General features: G+C 55.6%; 1 protein-coding gene across 6 annotated transcripts in view; it reads left to right on the top strand.

Moving 5' to 3' along the window:
• Window positions 1–2,706: 2,706 nt before the first annotated feature.
• Window positions 2,707–22,576, top strand: part of CCDC57 (coiled-coil domain containing 57) — a 105,273-nt gene continuing 85,403 nt past the window's right edge. For 2 of the 6 annotated variants that reach the window (XM_058703735.1, XM_058703736.1), the window contains exons 1-4: window positions 2,707–2,933; window positions 13,116–13,341; window positions 13,586–14,000; window positions 16,537–16,645. In XM_058703735.1, the coding sequence (XP_058559718.1) occupies window positions 13,594–14,000; window positions 16,537–16,645 (516 nt within the window). In that variant the 5' untranslated portion in view covers window positions 2,707–2,933; window positions 13,116–13,341; window positions 13,586–13,593. The remainder of the gene's footprint in view (window positions 2,934–13,115; window positions 13,342–13,585; window positions 14,001–16,536; window positions 16,646–22,576) is intronic. The other 4 variants (XM_058703737.1, XM_058703738.1, XM_058703733.1 and 1 more) reach the window with 4 other exon arrangements.

Raw genomic sequence — 22,576 nt, forward strand, 5'->3', positions numbered from 1 at the left:
ATTTTGGACCTGTGGCCTCCAAAACCATTGTCCTAGCGCCCCCGCCCTCCAGTTTGCGGTCATCTGTTAAAGCAGCCCCAGGACACTGACACGCAGTCAGCCATTAGGCCGCAATGGCACTGGGAAATTGTGGGGTCTGGCCTGACCGGTGGGGAGCCCTGGGGGAGTGAGGTGTGGAGCAGCGGGGGACCAGAGATAAGGCTGCAGAGGGGTCAGGCTACTTGGGTTGCTGTGTGCTGATGCCTCAATGGGCCTTGGAGACTGGGGGACAGAGGACTCTGGGGAGGTGGTCACTAGATGCTGATTAGGTGAGTGAGGGGATGAGAGTGAGGGGCCTGAGCTGAGGGTGGGCACTGCTGAGAGGGGCACCGGCCTGACTCTGGTGGCCAGGATGGCCCTTCGTCTCCCCACAGGCATCTACTGGGCTACTGGGCTACTGGGCGAGGGGCACGGATCAGGAGCACTGGGGAGGCTGTGGCACAGACTGGGAGACAAGGTCACAGACTTCAGAGGGGCCGTGGGGGCTGGCCACATGTGAGGAGGCCCCTGGAAGGGTAAGAAGTGCCTGGGCCCTCGGGAGGGCCCACTCCAGCCTTCACCATCTTATTGGCTGTGTGACATGTGAGGGGGGGTGAGTACCGCACCTCTCTGGGCTGGGGACCCCAGAAGCCTTACGTGGGGATCCAGGGAGAGGATCAGGAGTTCTGATAGTGGGATTCTGGAGGAGGGGCCAGGAGGTGCACGTCCCATAAAAGGGCAGTAGGAACTGGCCCTTCCCATGAGAAGCAAGGCCATGCTGTGCCTTGGGGGTAACACTAGGGTCAGGCTTAGGGTCAGCATTGGCGTGATCATGGGGTCAGGGTTGGCATTGGGGTTAGCGTAGGGTCAGAGTGAGGTTGGTAAGGTTAGTATAGGGTTGGGGTTGGGGTTAGTGTTGGGGTTATTGTAGAGTCAGGTTGGGGGCCTAGGATGGGGAGGCAGGGAGCTCATGTTGTTAGGTCCCAGACATACCCTGGGGCCCCTTCCCTGGGGCTGAGCCGGGACATGCGTGGTTCAGTGTTATTTCTGACCCTCTAAGCAATAGGGAAGGGAGGACATTCTCGCCGCTTTATGGAGAACAAACCGAGTCCTAAAAAGATGTAAGACAGGAATGGACCAGGATTTGAACCCTGGCTGTGTCCTGTGACAGCAGGTTACCCTGGTATGGAGGCAGCAAGGGTGCCCAAGGCCTGTGGAATGAAGATTAAAGGTTTTGGAGACCATCTACAGCCGCTCCAAGTGAGCATGGCTATTTTCACTTGGTTTCTGTGCAATGACAGGTTCACAGCTTCCATTTTTCATGAGGCTTGAATTATTTTTTTATTTTTATTTTTTAAATGTTTATTTATTTTTGACAGAGACAGAGACAGAATGCGAGTGGGTTAGGGGCAGAGAGAGAGGGAGACACAGAAGCAGAAGCAGGCTCCAGGCTCTGAGCTATCAGCACAGAGCCCGATGCGGGGCTTGAACCCACGAACTGTGAGATCATGACCTGAGCCGAAGTCGGACGCTCAACCGACTGAGCCACCCAGGCGCCCCAAGGCTTGAATTATTGATCTGCTTCTGATATTTAATAACTCCTAGACCTCCCTCCAGAAGCTGAGCCTTTCTTACCATTAACTGTCTTGAGACCTTTGTCCGTCACTGGCAGGGCCCTCTTGGGGACTGGCCCTGGGCAGCCAGCAAGCCATCCAGGTGGAGAAAACACAGACAGGAGGGCTGGGACCGAGGGTGGCAGAGACTGTCCCCTGGGCCCACTTATTGGGCCGGTTGGGTCCTCAGGCCCCATGGACCCTCAGATGCCCGTGGAAGCTGTCCCTGAGCAAACTGCAGGGGCCTTGGCAGGAAGGCTTGCTGTGGCCTCTGTGAGGCAGGCTGTGGTTTTGTTTCGTTTTGTTTTGAACTTACAATTGAACACAAAAACAAAAGTGCATAGGTTGTGAGCACACACGAGCTGGTGAGTTCTCACAAACAAAATAGCATGTGGGTGCCTGGGTGGCTCAGTGAGTTAAGCGTCCAACTTTTGATCCCAGCTCAGGGCATGATTTCACGGTTGGGGAGTTCGAGTCCCACCTCGGTCTGGTCTGCTAGACGATAGTGCAGTGCTGCGGAACATGCTTGGGATTTTGTCTCCCTCCCTGCCCTTCCATCGCTATCCCGCGCCAGCGCGCGCTCCCTCTCTCAAAATAAATCACTTAAAAAAAAATAATTTTAATAAACAACAACAACAACAAACACAGGGAGCAACAGCACTGGAAACAGAAGGGCAACCCAACCCCACAAAGCTTGCTGGGGCAGCCCCACCCGCCGTCCTCAAGTCTGCGGCTTTCCCTGCAGGAGGGCCCTCCAGGCGCGATGCGGGATTGGGAGGGGGACGGGGGAGTCGTGCGTCCCCAAGTCCCCGGTCCCCTGGACAACCCGGGCCCCCTCCCCTGCAGCTCTGGGCCCTCCCCCACGCCCTCCTCGTGCAGCCCCGGCCCCCTCTCCTTCTCCAGTACAGTCTCGCCCCCGCCTGAGCAGCTCCCAGCCCGGGCCTTTGGAGGCAGCCAGTAGCTCGCGCCCTGCCTCCCCTGGGCCCAGCTGGGGAGCCTCAGCCCCTCCGGCCTCCCCCAACCCTCGCCATCGGCCCCGCCCTCCTGGCGAAGTCGGCGGATCCCCCTCCGGGAGTCAGGTGGGCGGGAGGTCCCATCGGCGCCTGCGCGTGGGGCGGGCGAAAAGAGCCCGGAACCCTGCTTCCTGCCTCGCGTTTCCCGCCGGTGGGGCCGGAGCGCTGCAGTGGGCGCGCCCGCACCGCGGCCGTCGGACTCGGGTCACTATGGCAACGCGGCGGGGCCGGAGGCTGCGGCAGACGGTCGTTCCGGGTGAGCCGCGGACTTGGGCGCCTCGCGTGGGAGGTGCGCTCGTTGCCGCTTTTCGGGTCACCTTTAACGGGTCTGGTTGGAAGCCCCCGAGATTTGGTGGTCCTGGCGGACCCGGGCCGCGGGGCCCCGCACTCTGGGCCGGGGCGGGGGCAGGTGCGCGGGGTCCTGGGCTCGGCCGGGCGCGCCGGGGGTGGGAGTGGGGGGCAGGTCCGCGGGGTCCCGCGCCCCGAGCCGTGCGGTTCCCCCGCAGACCCGCCGCGCCTCGCGGGTTTCGGGCCCTTCGGGTCCCCACAGCGACCCCGGGTGGGCCGTGCAAGTGGGGACGCCGCAGCCCTGCGCCAGCCGTGCGGCGGGTGAGGATGGGCTCAAACCAGACAGCCTGGCCCAGAGATTTCCCGCCCACCCCCCACCCCCCGCCATTATTTGAGACTTACACAAAAGTTGCACAAGTAGTACAAAGACTGTCCCGCACGTTTTGCAGAGATTCCCCCAAATGTTACGTCTCCTCTTGCGGGCAGGTCGGGGCAGGTCTCGTGGCGCACCCAGGGAATTAGCAGCGCTCCTCCAGAAGCAGGGTTCCTGCAGACTCCGCACATACGGCTCCATGACTTTACTCTCGAGGATTCCGGTCCTTACTCTTCTGCAGTCTGGAGCGATCCCTGAGTCTTCCTGTCACTTTTTAGGAGCCACCTGTTTTGTGGAATGCTCCTTGATTTGGGTTTGTCTTAGGTTTCCTCGTGATTAATTACAAGGTGTATTTTTTACTTTTACTTTTATTTATTTTTAAAGTTTATTTATTTTGAGAGAGATGGAGAGCAGGGGAGGGGCAGAGAGAGAGAGAGAATGAGAATTTCAAGCAGGCTCCAGGCTCCGAGCTGTCAGCACAGCGCCCGATTTTTAAGTAATCGCTGCACCCAGCAAGGAGCTCGAACTGACCCCCCACCCCCTGAGATCAAGAGTCACAGTTCTTCCGACTGAGCCAGCAACGTGCTCCAGGTTGTGCATTTGTTATAAGAAAGCCTCAACAGCGAAGGTGTGCACTTCCGGTGCGTCTTATCAGGAGGCAGGTGATGCTGCTCTGTCCATTAGTGGTGGCACTTTGGTTAAGTGGCTTAGGTGGTGTCTCCTTTATAAAGTTACTATTTTTTCGTTTGTAAGTAATAAACACCTTGTGGGGAGGTCATTTGAGGCTATATAAATAACTTGTTTCTAACCATACTTTCTACCATTACAAACGGGTGTTTTCTGAAACTATTATTAATCGTATTTACCAAATGAAGATTTTTTTTTAATTTCCATTATTCTTTCTATACATTAAAGTAGGCTCCACACCTGGCGTGGGGCTTGAACTCACAATCCTGAGATCGAGAGTCACGGGCCGTACTGATTGAGCCAGCCAGGTGCCCCAAGAACCTTCCCTTCTCGCCATTTTTCTATGCATTTATGTTGGTATACATGTTTTTACTTTGTGTCTCCCCCCCCTCCCCCCCCACCATTGGTTATAATCCACTGCTATAATTTATCTTGTTGCTGATTTTCCAGATTTGAGCTTTAGGAGGCTTTTCAGGTTGGCTTCCGTGTCCTTTCAGCATGTCCCCCAGCATTTTCGAGCCCTCATTTTCTGGCACCACCAGATGTACCAGGCTCATGTTGTGGTTCCTTGACCTGAGTCAGTCATTTCCCTAAGGAGCCCTGCTTCCTTTTAGTTCCTTCCTTCTTCTCGTCTTTCTTTTCTTCTTTTCTTTTCTTTCTTAAGATATTTTATTATTTTCAAGTCAGCTCTACATCCAACCTGGGGCTCGAACCTATAACCCCAAGATCAAGAGTCGCAAGCTCCACTGAGTGAGCCAGCCAGGCGCCCCCCCCCCCCCCTTTAGTGTCCAAGGAGGTGTTTAGAAACCAAGATCAGGTTGTAGGTATGCTTTATCGCTACTGGAGGGTCGTTGCCTTTTGGGTTTCTCAGTGGGTGGAGCTAGGAAACCTATATTTATTCACACCAGACACACCTGTATCTATTTCTGAGTGTATATATCTGTGTGTATATTAAAGGCTGTGAGTTTATATTGGTATCTCCAATTCCAATTAATTATCCCAAGGTTCATTCTACATTTCTTTTCCTCTCTAAATCTGGTTCCTTTTGTCCTCAATGTATTTACTTATCTGCTCAATCCTAGACCACATAAGAAGTAATTTCAGAATTTCGAGTCCATATTTCTGTTAAAAACAAACCTATTAGAGGATGATATTTGCATACAGTTGTTTTGTTTTTATCCTTACAATATATAAAGTTTTTTATGAAGCTATTTTAGTGTATTTTTAAAAATTTTTAAATATTTTTACAATTTATTTTTGGGAGAGAGAGAGAGAGACAGAGACAGAGTGTGAGTGGGGGACGGGCAGAAATAATTTGAAGTAGGCTCCAGGCTCTGAGCTATCAGCATAGAGCCTGATGTGGGACTCGAACTCACGAACCTCGAGGTCATGTCCTGAACCAAAGTCAGGCGCTTAACCCACTGAGCCACTCAGGAACCCCAGGGCATTTTTTTTTTCCTAATTTTTTTTTTTTTAATGTTTATTTTTGAGAGACAGAGACAGAGTGCAAGTGGGGGAGGGGCAGAGAGGGAGACACAGAATCCGAAGTAAGCTCCAGGCCCTGAGCTGTCAGCACAGAGCCCAAGGTGGGGCTTGAACTCCCAGACCGTGAGATCATGACCTGAGCTGAAGCTGGATGCTTAACCAACTGAGCCACTCAGGTGCCCTGTTTTTTGGGGTTTTTTTTAATGTTTTATTTGAGACAGTGCACATGTGCATGAGCAGAGGGAGGGGTAGCGAGAGAGGGAGAGAGAATCCCATGCTGGCTCCGCACTGTCAGCGTGGAGCCCAACACGGAGCTCTGTCTCACAAACCGTGAGATCACGACCTGAGCCGAACTCAAGAGTCAGTTGCCTAACTGACTGAGCCACCTGGGCGCCCCGTGTTTTTTGTTTTGTATCGTTTGCATTTATATTAATCGTTTGTGATGAGGTTAGATTCAGTTGTTTCTGTTTGTATTTCATTATGGTTTTTTTTAACGTTTATTTATTTTCGAGACAGACACAGAGTGTGAGTAGGAGACGGACACAGAGAATCTGAAGCAAGCTCCAGGCTCTGACGTGTCAGCACAGAACCTGACACGGGGCTCGAACCCAGGAACTGTGGGATCATGACCTGAGCCGAAGTCTGACGCCCAAGTGACTGAGCCACCCAGGTGCCCCTGTATTTCATTATGATTTTAAGCTTTGGTATGTAAACCATGTGATTCTCAAAGTCAGCAGCTCTTGGGGCACCTGGCTGGCTCCATTGGTGGAGGCAAAGTGGCTCTTGATCTCAGGGTTGTGAGTTCAAGCCCCATGTTGGGTGTAGATTACTTAAATAAATAAAGAAAAAAAGTCAGCAGCTCTTGGCTAGAAGATGATTCGGTTTCCCTTTACTTTATTATTTTATTTTTCATTTACTCCATGTTTGTTTTTGTTTGTTTTGGCACAGGGATTTGGCAGGCGTAAATTCACATAGAAGAGTGCCACATACCCCTCACTCCCCACAAGGGCCACTGGTGGAATTCAGACCTACCCGTGGCTCATCTCTCCTGTTTCAGAGTTTACAAATGGTTGTGGGTGCTGTTTGGCAGTCAGTGAAGGATGGGAAAACAGACTCATGGTCACAGATGGGTGATTTTCGTCCATCCCCTAGATATCCTTGAAGATTGCGGGTGCTGAGTGTAGCTCAGGTGGCCCATTCTCGGGGGGCTGGCGTTGAGCCCCCGTATTGCGTGTAGAACAGATGAGCCATCATCTCTGGACTTGCCTTTGAGCACCACAAAAGGTGGTTTGTAAATTAAGCTAAGTGTACTAGCAACAAGATGACATTGCTTGATGAGGTAGGTCTGAGTTCTTCTGCGTTAGGGACTTATCTTGCTCGTAGCCGAGTCCAAAGCCGAATGCATCCATCCCGAGCCACAGTCCTTTAGGGGAAGGAGGTAGAGAGAAACCCCCGCTTTGGATGGCTCTCTGCTCGGCCAGTGTGCGTGAACAGCCTGTTCATAAGCGTCTAGTGACCGACTTTTAGCCTTTACAAATGGCCCCTTTGTGTAAATTGTAGAGTCTGTAACTGCTTGTGTTTTAATGAGGTTACACAATGCTTTTCCAATTAGTAATTATCAAATGTTTATTATAAAAGGAATTGCTTCAAAGTTTTGGTCAGCCGCAGAGGGCGATTAATTCTAATTAATCCTAATCCTGTGTGTGGATTGGGTAACCCCCTGGTTTATCTCCGACGTGTTCTACTCTATCTGGCGGTCTAGGCGAGGGGGAGGGTCTTTGTGGATCAGGAGCATCTTGTCACACTCCTTCCCTGTTCATCCCGCATCTAGTCACTGTCGGGGAGGTGGGGACACCCCCAGGGCAAGGGGAGCCCCCTGCAGAGCCCACTGCGCTTGGAAAGCTCTTTATCTGCCTGCTGCCTCTTTGTGGTTCGTTGGGACTCACCCTCTGTCTTGAACTCCTTCCTCTTAACCGGGGAGCCGGCTGTCAAGCAGACTTGGCACGGACCCCACCTGCAGCTCGGGCGGTCTTTGGCTGTGTCCTAGTTTGTGAGGAGCTGAGGATCTCACTGGAAGCCTCTCCCTCCCTGTGCTGAGTGTGGAAGGCCAAGCCCCAGGTGTTGCCCCCCGGCCTCCGACCCGGCTGGCCCGTGTGGTCAGGGTCGCCCGCGGCAGAGCACTGGTGGGGCTCCGGCAAGTGAGTCCCAAACTGCTCCACGCTCCTCGCAGCCCTGTCTTAACACTGGGGCACATTCAGAGGAACTGATGACTGAGGTCGACTTCCAGATGGGGCTTGTGTCTATGTGGGACCAACAGGTTTTCTGTGGGTGGGAAACGAGGGCTTTCGTGAGGGGTTGTTTCCATCTTCCTAACACCCGGGGGTCTGCAGGTGCTTTTGTACGACATCTGCCGGAGATCAACGGGTTAGAAAGCTCCGTGTCTTACACATGAGAAGATCGAAGCGATGACGTGACCTGGCGCGTCCCTGCGCCACCCCCGGCTGACCCCACAGGCCCTCCTAGAACACCGTGGATGCCGCAAGCAAAGCCACCTTAACTGTGGGCCTCTCCCTTCTGTGGAGATTTCTTTCTGCCGTTTCCCCAGAAGTTTCACGTGGTTCCCCCTGAAAACTGGGTGCTTGTCGGGGACATCTGCTGGCTGACGGGCAGATTGCGTCCACACTCTGAAGCTGTGATGTTTAAAGCCCATTAATGTCAGCCTCGGGGCTTTTAGGGTTAGGGTTTTACAGGGCGGCAGGGCGCAGGCTGTCCTGTGATGGGGTAAGGAGGAAAGGGGCACCCGGACCGGTCAGGTTGCTTGTGGGTCCTGAGTGCCATAGAATCTGGCATGCACGGTAGAAGCTGGTCTCTCTAGGGAGGGAGCTGCGTGGGCAGCAAGGGCCAGGCCCTGTCCCCTCATTCTTCGTTTACTATGCCGAACAGGTTGAACTTTACCTTGCAGGTGGCCAGAGCCACGGGCGTGGTATCATGTGGTCAGCTGTCTGTCTTACAAGAGTAACTCCTGTGGGTGGCTGTGCAACCAGTGCATTTAAGAGGCAGGCCCAGGGGCGCCTGGGTGGCGCAGTCGGTTAAGCGTCCGACTTCAGCCAGGTCACGATCTCGCGGTCCGTGAGTTCGAGCCCCGCGTCAGGCTCTGGGCTGATGGCTCGGAGCCTGGAGCCTGTTTCCAATTCTGTGTCTCCCTCTCTCTCTGCCCCTCCCCTGTTCATGCTCTGTCTCTGTCTGTCCCAAAAATAAATAAAAAACATTAAAAAAAAAAAAAAAAAAAAAAAACTATAAGAGGCAGGCCTGGTGGCGGGGCCCGTGACACAGGACAGGGCGCTGAGGAGCAGTCTCCAGAAGCAGGGAGGCCTGTTGACCTCGCAGACCGTGGTGTGTTATCTGTGAAGGACCATAGTGGTGACTCATGGGCGCTTGGGGAGACAGTCTGAGTCATCACGGTAGCAGGGGCGTTGTTTACTGGTGTGTGTTTGCTTGAATCCTGGTCCTGTCCCTGTGAGTGGGCGCAGTCATGTGGGTGGCCTATGTGTCGGTTTTTGTTGTCAAGACTGCCGGACTCCAGAGCTCCTGGGCCCCACACTGGCCCCTCGCTCATACAGCTCCCCTGCTAGTTGGGGTGTGTGTGTGTGTGTGTGTGTGTGTGTGTGTGTGTGTGTGTTGGGTGTTGGGTGTTTTGCGCAGCCAGTAGATAGACAGCGTGGACGAACCCCTAACCGTGGCGGTCGCCCTGGGCTTTGTGGCCGGCCTGCCGTAACCCCGGCTTCCCCGTGGTCCTGGGAGCCCTCTAGCCAGCACAGGGACCGTGACCTGGCCGGGACGTGCAAGCCTCATAGAGGCCACGCAGAACCCCTTCCTGCTCTTCCCTCGTGGGCTTCCCTGGCCTCTGTGCAGAGTCGCCCCGTGTCCTCAGCCGCTCTCATCTTGCCCCAGGCCGACAGACTGACCATCGGTGCAGTGGCCTTACTGTCTGTCTTACTGTAAAACAGTCCCTGGCACCTACTGAGTGCTAAACAGATACTTTTAAAATGAGTAAATGGATGAATTTAAGAAAGGGAACTGTGTCTGGTGGAATTTTATATTACCAGCCTCAGTTTTTCGGGTTACACAGTTGTAGCACCTGAAATATAATCGGAGGGGTTGGCTCCTGAATGAAATGAACCGTTGTCATCACCTTCTGTGTGCTGGGGCTTGGGGCTCAGAACCCGGTCCGAGGTGCCCTCTGCACATCCTAGCTGTCTGCTTGGGGAAGGTGCTTGGCCACTGACTGAACTTGAAGCCAGTAGCTTCCTTTATTACTGAATGAAACACTTTTAAAAGTGAGTCTATAGTTTTTCTGTGATTCATTTATACATCCATTAACACATCTGAAGGGTGAGGGCTGGTGATCGGAGGGTGGGGTGCTTGGGTGTTTGGGATTGAGAGAAACCATGACCAGGGCGGCCAGGGCAGGCCAGGTGCTTCAGCAGACAGGGGGCCGTTCCCTGTGGTGGAGCCACCTGGGGGTCTGACCCCACCCGGCACATGGCAGCAGGTGCTGGGCTCCAGGGCCTGACGTGTCCCAGCCCTGAGAGAACAGGACTATGTGGAACGGGAAGCCCTGGGCAGTTAGCCTTTTTCCTTCCACTTACAGGATCCCTTTGGCACCCCTGAGCGAGTGGAGCAGAGGGGCCAGTCCAGGGGTCTTGCAGCGAGAGCCCTGGATGGTGGCCAAGGTGCGTGGGGAGGAGAGGAAGCGGGAAGTCAAGGCTAATCCCACGTGTTTAGCTTGGGCAGCTGGATAGAGGGGTGCCTTGGAAGGAGCCAAGGAAACTGGGGGGCAGGAGCCTGGGGTGGCGCTCGGGTGGCAGGCAGGTGCTGGATGGGTGTGTCGCAGCCGAGGGCAGGTTGAAGCCGGCTTACTGGGCGAGGCCCGGAGGCTAGCAGGAATGGGGCTGCGGAGGGGCGCTGCCCTGCTCCAGACCCTGCAGGGCGGAGACCTCGGCTGCCCCTGGCGATCATGCCCCTGCCTCCCAGGCCTCCCTTCCGCTCCGGGAGCTCGGCCTGCGTGCGTGCGGGGCATTTTCCTCCACCAAGCATCCTCTGCGGTTGAACTTGGTTCCGAGTGACTGCCTGGGGTTAGCACGGACCCCACAGGTTAGGTTCAGGGCTCCGTCCTGCAAGACCGACCCCGCCCGGACGCCTCTACATCAGAAGACCCCTCGACGACCCCTCTTCGGGTTCAGCTTGCTAGAGCAGCTCACAGAGCTCAGGAACGTTCTTTGTAGCTCCCCAGCATATTCTAAAGGGTATGACTCAGGGACAGCCAGATGGAACGGGTGCGACGGGTGAAGTGTCCGGGAGGCAGACCTTCCATGCCGTCTCAGGGCACCTCTGTGTGCTCCCCGACCCCTTCGCCGAGGGTTTCTGTGGAGGTCGTCACACAGGTGTGACTGATTGAGCCGTGGGCCATGGGTGATGGGTCGGCCTCCAGCCCCTGTCCTCCTGCTGGAAGGAAAGTTGGGGGGTGGGAGGGAAAGTCCCAGCCCCGTAGCCCCCAGGTTGGCTCCCCCGGCAGCCGGCTCCAGAGTCCCCTCCTAAGCCCAGGGGCGGAGAAACAGAAGATACCCTTTCACCTGGGATCGTTTCAGGACCTGGGCACAAAAACTAAGCTAACAGCAGCTGCCCCCGTAGCTCCCGGCACTCGGCGTGGTGAGGGTCTTCGGAGGAATGTGTCAGGAACCGCGAATGAAGCCAACACGTATTCCTTACTACGTGGCGTATCGCTGGGCCCCGCTGTCTCCACAGCCCTGTGCGGGCCCTCCGGACTCAGCTGCTCCTCTCTCTTGCAGAGTCGCCCCAAGACTGGCTGGGCTGGGACTGGGCCCTGAGGGTTAGGGGCTACGAGGGCCTGTCACACGATGCCGAGAACAGCGTCCCCTCCACAGAGCAGGCCTGACCCAGCCTGCGCCGTCCGTGCTCTCAGCTGAGGGGTTGGCGCAGAGCCTGTGTCCCACGGAGCCCTCGACACCCGCTGCCCTCTGTGGGAGGGGCTGGCCAGCGCCGTCCTGCACGTCTCACTGCTCTTGTAGGAGGACCTTCGTAAGGGAGTCATTCAGGTCTGGTGTCGGTGCCGAGAAGATACTGGCTTCACCTGGGAAATCGCCTTGCTTTTTCCTTACCAGTCTTGTGGGCCCTGTGCTCGAGCCTGTTCTTGGTACTTTGTCCTCCGTCGTCTGAGACGCGCTGGTTGCGTGGCCTCTGTTGCCCGATTTTGATGGTTATCACGTTTTCCCCTCTCCCTTTCTGTGTCCTAAGCACTGTTCTGTGAGCTCAGCTGACCTGTGCTCAAAACCTCGTCGAGTGTCTCCACTGTTGGCTGGGGTGGCTGAGCACATAGCACCCATTTCCTGTGAAAGGCACGTTATTTCTGGGGTCCTGACAGTATTTGGGGATTTTCCAATATCGGCCAGGACCGTTTTGACAGTTTCTCTTTTACTTTTCCTTTCCTTTCCTTTCCTTTCCTTTCCCTTCCTTCCTTCCTTCCTTCCTTCCTTCCTTCCTTCCTTCCTTCCTTCCTTCCTTCCTTCCTTCCTTCCTTTCTTCCCACTTGTAGCCAGAATTACTGTCAAACTCCACTCACTGGGCCAGAGACCCGTGTGGTGGTAGCAGCAGACGTGCCCCTCAGGCAGCGTGCTACCAATGCTTGTGAATTTATTGGCTTCTGTTTTCATTCTATTTCCAAAATGTTATAGTAACAGATTGGGTTACATGGATAATTTTTTGTTGGTGGTTTTTGTTCTTAGTAACTTCAGGAGTGAAGTGAACTTCATGCCCCCCAAAAGTAGTATTGCTGATTTAGCGTTGCTGACCAGAGAGCGGTAGCTTGCTTAAGAATTCTAGAGTGACCGTAAAGAAAACAAAAAGCAGTAAGTAGCCCCTTCAGTTCTCCTGTTTCTGAGTTTGTCGGTGTTTCCTGTATGCTGACCAGGGTCGACCGGTGTTGATGCCGTGGGGACCACTTCAGGCGTGGCTGCATTGTAACCTCTGTGACCCCCTTTCCGAGTGTCACCTCAGGCCTCTGAAGTCCCGCCCACTGTCCCTCTCCCCCAGTCCGACTGAGCCACCCAGGCACCCCCATTTTAGATTCTTTGGGATGACAGTGGTACTCAAACGTCACTTCTGGATGCCTGCCTGGAATGCTCCCGGCCCTTCTGGAAAGGTGTTGTCAGAGAAGGGCTGCTGTCTGTCCCCAGGGTGACAGTGGCCCTTGGGCCCAGCCTGCCTACCCTCTGGGCTCGCTGTGAGGCCTCCGGCCTGTTCCTGTAGGTCAAGGCCCGGAGCACCACGTGGTTTTACGCGTGGGGATCCACCCCTTCTCTGCCAGGTGATGCGCCCTCAGCGGTCTGTGTGGCCTCGGGCTCACCTGGTGAGGGGCAGCCCTTGCCCACACCTCCCACGCAGCCCCACGGCCCGTCCTTGGCAGAGACGGAGGAGCGAGAGGTCTTAGACACTTAGAGCAGTTTGACGAAGGAGCTTTATGCTGTGGACTCTGAATGTTAAAGACTCGGACTTGTGTGTTATATGCCTTTGTTTTTTCATCTTATTTTCGTGCGGCGCTTTATTTTTATTGTGTTTCAGAGAAGCGCCACTCCGCGACGGATTGGAGATAAGAGAGCAGAGGAAGCTGCTCGAGTGCGGCGGGGGGAGCGCCCCCCGAGCGGAGCCGTGTGCGCGACGGGCGGGCCGCTGGCTCTCGGAAGCTTCTGGGCTCCAGTCCTCGCTCCGCTCCCTCGCTGCCTCGTTTTCTCATCTGCAAAGTGGGAGAGCGCTTCGCGAGCCTGTCCAAAGGACCTGGCTCTCGTCGGTGAGCGGCCGGTCCCCGTCTTCCCTTCCTCGGTGGTCCTAGACGTCCTGCCCCGCTCCCTCTGCTGCAGGGTGAGGATAGGGTAGAAAGGGCCCTTCGGGAGGTACGTGTGACCACACAGCTGCTCACTGGCCCCGAGCGTCCTCCCGCTTGGCGACAGCGATGCCACAGATGGGGATCTGAGGGGGGGCGCGGCGGAAGGACGGCCAGAGCCCCTGACTCTGCGCCCCCTCCCCCGCCGCAGCCGCCCCGATGCTGCCGCCGCCCTCGGAGCAGGCCCTGGGCCAGCTGCTGGCTCGCAAGGAGGAGGAGTGGAGGGCGCTGCGGGCCCACCGCTGCCAGCTGCAGGAGGCCGCGCTGCAGGACGCGCACAGCCAGCTGCACGAGGCGCAGGGGGCGCTGCGGCGCCTGCGGGAGGACTTCGTCTACAACCTGCAGGTGCTGGACGAGCGGGACCGCGAGCTGGAGCGCTACGACACCGCGTTCGCCCGGGCCCGGGCCCGGGAGGAGGCGCGGCAGGCGGAGGTGAGCGAGCTGAGGGTGGAGGCGGCCCGGCTGAGGCGGGCGCTGGCCAGCGAGGCCCGGCGGCTGGACGACCTGCAGCGGCGGCACCAGCTGAACTTGGAGGAGCACCGGCTGGAGCTGGAGCGCGCGCACAGGTGAGGCGGCCCCGCGGCGCCGGGGGGGGGGGGGGGGGGGGGGGGCGAACGGGACACTGCTTGAAACGCTGGCCGTTTTCTCCACGGATGACAAATCTGTATCGTTTCAATAAAAGCTGTTCGAGTTCGTGACTGTTAATGATGCAAAATACGTTTCAATGCCCAAACTCCGTGAGCTCACTTGAGACAGGCTGACCAGGAACCCAGCTCGGCTCAGAGGGTCCCGTTGGCCGGGCCCCCCGGGAGGCCGCTCACTGTCACACGCTTGTCACGGCTGCTCCCCGGCTCCCCAGCGGGAAGGCAGATACGACCGGCTTCATTTAAAAATCTGGTGTCCTTCCCCTGATTTCAGCGTGTACGTTCGTGATGTCATGTTAACACTCGGGGTCCACCTCCCTGGTGTGCGCGTGTGCGTGCATGTGTGTGTGTACACGCGAGAGTGTGTTGTGTGTGCACAGAGCGGTGGGCCGCATCCTGCAGGTTCTCTTGTCACTGAATGGGGTCCTAAATAGCGGTTTGTTTTTTTAAGTTTATTTATCTTGAGAGAGAGAATACACACGAGTGTGCGAGTAGGGGAGGGGCAGAAGGAGAGAGGGAGACAGAATCCGAAGAATCCGAAGCAGGCTCTAGGCTCTGGGCTGTCAGCACAAAGCCCAACGTGGGGCTGGAACTCACGAACCGCGAGATCGTGACCTGAGCCAAAGTCGGAGCTTAACCCACTGAGCCCCCCAGGCGGCCCCTGAATAGTTTCTCACGTTGTTACGTACGTGCTTAAAGCACTTGCTAAAAAATCACAACAGTAAGCATATTCTTGTCATGACCATGACCTGTACCGTGAGGTGAAGATGGTCCGGTGAAAAGGAAAAGCTGCCGGAGGTGTCCGTTGTGTTCCCTCCAGGAGAGCTCGCTTTTACGCCCACAGAGTCGTGTCCCGCACACGCTGCCCACAACCTGCCCGTGGTGGATTCCCGTCTATCCGGGAAGCTGTTCTTCGTGTCATGCGCTGAGCTCTGCCACATCCTTTCAGATGGCTCCCTGGCCCTCTTAGTGGGTTCTGGGCCTGTTCGTTCCGGGCTCCGTGGCAGGTTGGGCATGAGGGGAGGAGACCTCCCTCGGTTGGGTGCGGGCCCACGTCGGCTCACAAGCCTCTGGTCCGCAGGCTCTGTAACAACAGCCTCCTGTAACAACACACGGGCACAATTTCCAGGGTCCCGAGAGGGAAGCCTGGAAGCCCGGAAGCCCGAGGTGTTCGTGGCCCTCTGCTGATTCTCCCAGCTCCGACGCAGTGTGTGAGGAGGCCCGCCATTTGTTCAGGCGGCGTGGTGCGTGATGTTCACACGCCGCGCCACCTCACTGGGGGGCCAGGGAACAGAGATGCAGAGTTTGGCTAAGGTCAGCGTCCCCCGGAGCCGGGGAGGGGCCCCATAACCTGCACCTGCAGGATGGATGTTGGCATTCTGGCTGTTCTCCAACTTCATCGTTAAAAGTTACACTGTGACGTACCTGTAGCATGAGTGGCAGGTGCTTTTGACGTTGTGACACGTGGGCCAGCTTGCCCTCCGTGGACGCGCTGATTTTCAAGCATCCTTCTTGGAGTGCCGTACATTTTATTGGTTTTTTAATGTTTATTTATTTATTTTCTGAGAGAGACACATGGGAGGGGCAGAGAGAGAGGGAGAGACAGAGAATCCCAAGCAGGCTCCCCGCTGTCAGCGCAGAGCCCAGTGTGGGGCTCGGTCCCAAGGAACGTGAGATCACGACCTGGTCCAAAATCAGGAGTCGGTCACTTAACTGACCGCATACCACCCAGGCGCCCCGAGTGCTCTACATTTTAAAGTGTCTCCTCGGGTCATTTATTTGCCCATTCTTTTTTCCTTTCTGTCTTTCTTTTCTCTGTCTCTCTTTTTTTTTTTTTTTTTTTTTTGACAAGTTTGAGACATCATCCATGACTTCTTCCAGTACATTTCAGCTCTCCTCTTTTTCCTCCATTCTGGGACTCAGTGGCACCAACACTCAGCTTTTGTGGCTGTCCCTCAGCTCCCTGGGCTCTGCTCATGTTTTCCAGTCTGTTTCTCTGTGTTATTTGATGGGGTGATTTCTGTTGTTCTGGTTTCAAGTTCATGGATTCTTTTCTCTGTCATGTTGTCACATTCACTCGGCCGTTAAGCCGCCCGGCGAACCTTCTGTTCGGTTACGGTACCTCTTCGTTCTCAATTTCTGTTTGATTCTTTGTGAGTTTTTCTCAGGCTGCACTAAACTGCTTGTTGGAGTGCCTTAAATAATTAATGGCTGCTCTAAAGTCCTTATTAGAGAATTTGAACATCTGTGTCATCTTGGTGTCAGCACCTTTGACTGCCTTTTCTCTTCCTGGTTCTTGGTGCCTTTTGCTTGTGACTGGACACTTTGGGAATTGTGCTGTGCGACTCTGGACTCCATTCCAGGCTCTCTGTGCAGGCGGTGGCCCGTGCGGTGTGTAGCACGCGGGTCCCATGGACTCTTCAGCAAGACTTTTGTTAACGCTGCAATGTTTGCATAGTGAGAAGAACGGTGAGATCGACCAGCAGCGGGAGCAGTATGAAAACCTGAAATGGAGGCTGGAGAGGAAGCTCGAGGAGCTGGATGGTGAACTTGCTCTGCAGAGGCAGGTAGGACGTTCCGACCGCGGCCCCGTCTCGGCTGCCGGCTGGAAACCGAGTTGTTGAGGGAAAGTCGGCCTTTTTGTTGACTGTGTGGTATCCATGGGGTCCACGTTGAACTACTGGGGCAGATTTCCATTCTGGGGTGGGCTGGGGGATGTGGCGGGCGTCTGAACCTTCATCTGTAGTGACTCCCTGGGTGTCTCTTTCCTCACAAAAGGATACACGTTGTCGCCCTTGTTTATTTTAGAAAAAAGTATCGAAAAGTTAAAATTTGAGTTACTTACTGTAGAAAAGAGCTGGGGACTCACAGCGTGGTAACTGTATTTCTTTTGGGGAAAACCATAGGTGGCCAATCCTAAGTTTCGCCAGAGTTGTGCCGGCTGGCAGGTGGTGCTTGAGCCTGTCACCACAGTTTCCCCTCCATGACACTGAAACCCAGCCTGCACGTCTGACGGACTCAGCCGCGTTGGGGTTTGGCCGGAGGGGCCCGTTCTCACTTGTGGAGCCGCGTGGGTGCAGGTGCTGGGGTGACAGGCCCCCTGGTCTCCACGGAGCACGTGCTGAGCTGCTGTCCTGAGAGCCACAGCAGTGTTCATGGAAACTGCATCCACGAAGGCCCTTGTGCTCCTCACGGCAGGGACACGGTTTTGACCAGAATTTTACAGGTGGGGGACTGAGCCCAGAATCAGTGACCAACCTGCCCGGGATCCTCTTCATACACAGCACAGATGTCATATGAGTCCAGGATGTCTCCGGGGTGTGAGCTCTTACCACTGTTCTCCTGCCCTGGGATTGCTCTTGTCGGGGAGCCAGAACTCCTGTCCCCTCAAGGGTCCTCTACTTAAAGTAAGAGTCAGATTGACATGAGACGGGTTAAGAGGAGAAATCCAAGTGTAACAGGCGTGCGTACGGGGAATCCACACGGACAGGGAAATTCCAGAGACCCACCAAAATGAGATATATATGTCATTCTGAACTAAGGAGAAAGAGCTTTTGAAATCTCCTGCAGAGGATTTCTTTTAGAGTTTTCTGGAACTAAAGAACTTTGTCCATTATGGATGGATTTGATTTTGGAAACGGCTCAAGTTGTTAGGGCACGAAACTGGGGCCCGAGCAGCGGGATGAAGGAAAGAGCAGTCGTGACTTCACCGGGAGGTGAGGAGGTTTCCTGAGTCAGCACCAGGGTCACGTCCAGAGGAATTTCCAAAGGGCCCTGGGCAGCGGTGGGCCGTCCCAGTTAGCAGGCAGGCACTCAGCGGCCCCTGGAGGCAGCGATGACCCTGGGGAATGGTGGTCGGCTCGGCCGGGCCTCTGCTGTGACCCAGGCGGGCTCTGGCTCCAGCTCCCCCGTCAGTCAGGAGGGCCCCTCACAGCCATGGGGAACGCTGGTTTTCCTACCGGCCCTACTTCTGGAAGGAAGAAAACGAAGTTTAAACTCCCCAGCTCTGGTGTTGCACCCAAGGTGGCTGCTGGGAATGTGGTAGCATTTGTCTAACGTGGTTCTGGAACAGTCTGAGCCCATGCGGGTTCGCGGGGAGCGGGCTGCCTTTGCTTGACCCCAACTCTGGTTGACCCGGGCTCTTACGTGCTCGTTGGCTTCAGGGTTTCCTGTCTCTTGTTTCTAAGGATCTGTGTCCATTATTGACTTGTCAGAAGGTAGAATTGATTCAACGGTGATAATGGTTTTTCTCCTGAAAAATAAAATACAAGATAAAGGGAACTGACTTGGTCTGTTTGACTCTTACTGTACCCGCAAGTTGTAGGCAGTGGGCTGAAGGGAAGCTTTTTTTCTTTCTTCCCCCTGTGTTGGTTAGCATCACAGGATTAGAAGCCACTGGAGTAGAAATGGAATGATTGATTTATTCGTTCATTTAGCAAAAAAAAAATTTTTTTTTAATTTTTTAAATGTTTTTTATTTTTGAGAGAGAGAGAGAGAGAGAGAGAGAGAGAGAGGGGGGCAGAATCCGAAGTAGACTCCAGGCTCTGAGCTGTCAGCACAGAGCCCAGTGTGAGGCTCGAACCCATGAACCGTGAGATCATGACCTGAGCCGAAGTCAGATGCTTAACCTACTGATCCACCCAGGCACCCCAACAAATATTTTTTTAACACGAACCGTGTGCTAGGCGTCCTCCCGGGCCCAGAGTTAGGGTGTGGGCGAGCTGGCCCTCCATGGGGTGAGATGGACACCTGAAGGGTGTAGTCTCTGGTGGAATGTCCCAAGGGTGTCACCTGCATGACACAGTGAGGCAAGCTGTTGGGGCTGGCCTTTTTAAGGAGGGCGGTCAGGAAGAGGGCTTGTTAGCAGAAGTCTGCCAGTGGCAAGGTGTGTGGAGGGCGCACCTGGGGGGCCTGGGGCAGGCCTTCAAGGTCGAGGGGGGCTGAGGTGCTGGTGGCCGTGTAGGGCTCACAGGCAGCAGCCCTGGGTAGAACGCCAATGATGTCAGGCTGCATGGGAGGTGGCTCCTGGATGTCCAGGCCAGCGTGTTGGGTAAGAGGGGACTTTGCACTCCGGAGGTCAGCATGGGGAGGCCACGAGGTACGAGCTGGGAGCCTGGGGCATTGCCAAAGGGCAGGTGTAGACCAGGCAGCCTGGGCAGAGCCTTCAGTGGGAGGATGGGAGGTGAGGGGCCTGTCAGGGAACCAGCAGGAGAGTGAGCGCTCTGGAGCAAGAGGAGGGGTGAGAGTAGGTGTGCACCGTTCTGGGGGCTGGGCGAAGGGTCCTTGTCACCCGGGCCAGAGCTCCGCCGCGTGACCCAGCCTCCCACAGCCCGCAGAACTTTGAGCGGAGACCAAACGCTTCGTGGTCTTGTAATATGTTAGGAGGAAAGAATCCCAAATGATTTTTGTATTCTGGTCCCAGTGAGTGTTACTCATGTGACTTCTCATACATCGTTTTGCTTTTCAAAGGATAAAAAGAGTGAAGTATGCTTTCCATTGTACTTCTCTGAGTGTCTCTGAGGCTCCCGCTGACCTTCCGAGATCCAGGGATCCAGCGTGGGCACGTCGCTGGGCAGGTGTGTGGCCCCCGCCCGCCTCCCCGGGAGACGGCGGACCAGGGAGGTGGCAGGTGTGGCCACACTGTCAGGCCGGCTTCAGCCTCCTCCCAGAGCCTCCTTTGCATAGCCGAGTCTGTCCAGGTCTCTTCAAGAGCAGGGTCACTTGGGGTCCTGCTTGCTGTGCTGTGTTGTCTGCGCGCTTCTCCGTGGGGATGGGCTTCACGGGCCCGACGTCACCTCTGCTCTGACCACAGGGCTGGGCCAGGTCACCGTGAGATTTCAGGGCAGGAGAGACCAAGATGAACTGTGGTTTTCTGCATCAGCCCAGTCTGCTTCTCCTCAGTGTGGCTTCAGCATCCATGTTCTCCTGAGGACCGAGCACGTCCACGCCTCTAGTCCACGGGCAGGTGGACCCTGTGGGGCTGTCTCTTCCCCTGAGACCATTGGGAATGGACAGTAAGAGACGAAAGACGGAGAGAACCGTGCAGTGGAGGGAGTGGAGGGGCCTCGGCTGGAGAAGCAGCAGCCCGCAGGGAGGGGCTGTTGGGAACGTGGTGCGGGGAGCTCAGGCCCCACGTGTGGTGGGGGCTGGCCTGGCGTCAGCTGGGGGTCTGTGTACGGGCACCCACCCCCACGTGTGCAGACGGAGCAGCCAGCGGGTAGGAGCTCGGCACACTTCTCCGCGACAACGTGGAACTGCCCATCCGGGGAGAAGGAAGGCCGCGGGTGTGGACCCTGGTGCCTGCGGTGTGGGGCTGACAGGTGGGACCCCCATCCAGCGACAGTGCCCCAGTCGGCTCAGTGATTTACATACAGTACGTGCACCCGTGTAAGGGCCGAGACAGAAGCCCCCGTCACCTGCGGTCCCAGCATGCGCCCTTGTGGTCAGTGAGCACCACTCTGGCCCCAGCGAGCGTGGGTCTGCTTCCTGCCGTTGCGGGGACGTGTGACTGTACCGGCCGGCTCCTCACCCGCGCGTGGACGTTTCAGACATTTGTGTCATTTCCAGTTTGAGGCCATTAAGAATAAAGTTGCTGTGGCCGTTCTTGGCAGGCCTGCATTTATTTGGGTAAATAACTTGGGAGTAGAGTTTCTGGCTTGTGTGCTAGGGGAGTATTTGACTTTGGAAGAAATCACCCACCTGTTTTCCAAGACGTTTGTACCATTTTATGTTCCTCCCAGCGCCAGCAGATTAGAGTTTTAGCCGCTCTGCGTCCTTGTCGGCACAGAGTATTTTCAGCTTTTTTTTCCCATTTCAGCCATTTTAGGGGCGAGTCGTGGTGTCTTGTGGGTTTCATTTTCTTGTCCTCGGTCGATGTTTATGCATCTTTCCATGTGTTCGTTGGCCGTTAATATATTTTTGTGTGTGAAGTGTCTGTTCACCTTTTTGCCCTTTTTAAAAGGTGGATTATTTGCCATCATGTAATTGATTTGTTAGAGTTCTTTATATATTCTGGAATCAAGTTCTTAGGTACATATATTACAATTTTCTCCCATTCTGGGCCTGGTGTTTTCCTTTCCTTAACAGTGTCTTATGAACAGCAGGTGATATAATTTTGATGACATTCTAGTGAGCTGCTTATATTTCTTTTTTTTTTTTTTAATATGTGTTTATTTTTGAAAGCGAGAGAGCGTGCGCAGAGGGGAGGCAGGGGTGGGTTGGACAGAGGATCTGAAGTGGGCTCTGTGCTGACAGCTGGGACGTTTGAGAATTGCCAGCCCCATGGAAAAGGAGCTGAGAAGAACAGGGAAAATGACCCTGAAGAGAACAGAGATGATTGCTGAGTCACTGGTCCTGTAGCCCGCCACCGTGTGCCCACTTCAGATGTGAGGCTCCTGGGCGGTCAGCAGGAGGCATCCGGCCCAGGCTGGACGTGCCCACACACGCATCTGGTTGTCCTTGCCGGCCTCGATGTCCATTGACCAACCAGTGATTCTGTGACTCCCTCCCCCTGCCCTTCAGCCGGTCCAGAGTGGGGTGAGGACAGGGTCAGCCACTCCTCCTGATGTGTCGTAGTTTTCAGGGTCTCAGGGTGCGTTGTGGGGGCTTCCCGTGATTAGTGCCACCAGAGATGTGTTTTGCATCTGAACCCAAGAACAAGATGCTGGGAGGAAGGGCCAATCACAGATCAAGAAAGAATTCTGACAATTAAAAGTATATTTAAAGAAATTAACTCAGAATATAGACCAAAAAAGACAAAATCTGGGAGAAAATCTAAGAGACGTGGAGGGTAAATCAGGATGTCCAATTCAGTGGTCACATTCCAGAAACATACAGTGGAAAACAGGAAGGGGAGACTACTGAGATGGCCCGGTCGCTTCTCAGGACAGGGACTTGAGAACAAAAGGCCTGCAGGGGCCCGAGCAGCAAGTGGGAGGTGTTTCAGAGGCATCTGGAAACCCGTAGAGGGGACACTGGACACAGCCTGTCCCGCTTCCCAGCTGCGGCTGAGGACAGCAGATGGGTCTGCCCACGCAGGGGCGGGGAGACTCCTGCAGATGCCAGGCTCCGGGGAGTCTCCGGGGAGCAGCTTGGCGGGCCCGGCCTGTGGCCGAGGGCTCCACCTGCAGCCGCCTCCATTCCCTTCCAAGTTCAGAACGGTGGGAACCAAGAGACTGGAGCCGGAGAAGGCCTCCGGGAGGATGGGGCCCTGAGCTGGCAGCCTCCTGCTCCTCGAGGGCTCCGCTGGAGCCGGTGGGCCTGGTCCAGGCTGGGGCTGGGCTTTCAGCCCCCCGGAGGGGCGGAGGGGCGGAGGGGCGGTGTGGTGGAGGGTCTTCCCCGCAGGAGCGCACCCCAGAGGAAGGGGCTCGGGAGCCCTGGCGAGCGCACGGGGGCCCGTGAAGAGCAGCCCGGGCAGAGCGTTGAGCCTGGAGAACAAGAGTCCGTCACGCTGCCCGAGTGGACGGCACTAAGGGGTGGGAGGGAACAGAGTGGCATGA

This window comes from Neofelis nebulosa, chromosome 16, assembly GCF_028018385.1.
Source record: "Neofelis nebulosa isolate mNeoNeb1 chromosome 16, mNeoNeb1.pri, whole genome shotgun sequence".
Classification (NCBI taxonomy): domain Eukaryota; kingdom Metazoa; phylum Chordata; class Mammalia; order Carnivora; family Felidae; genus Neofelis; species Neofelis nebulosa.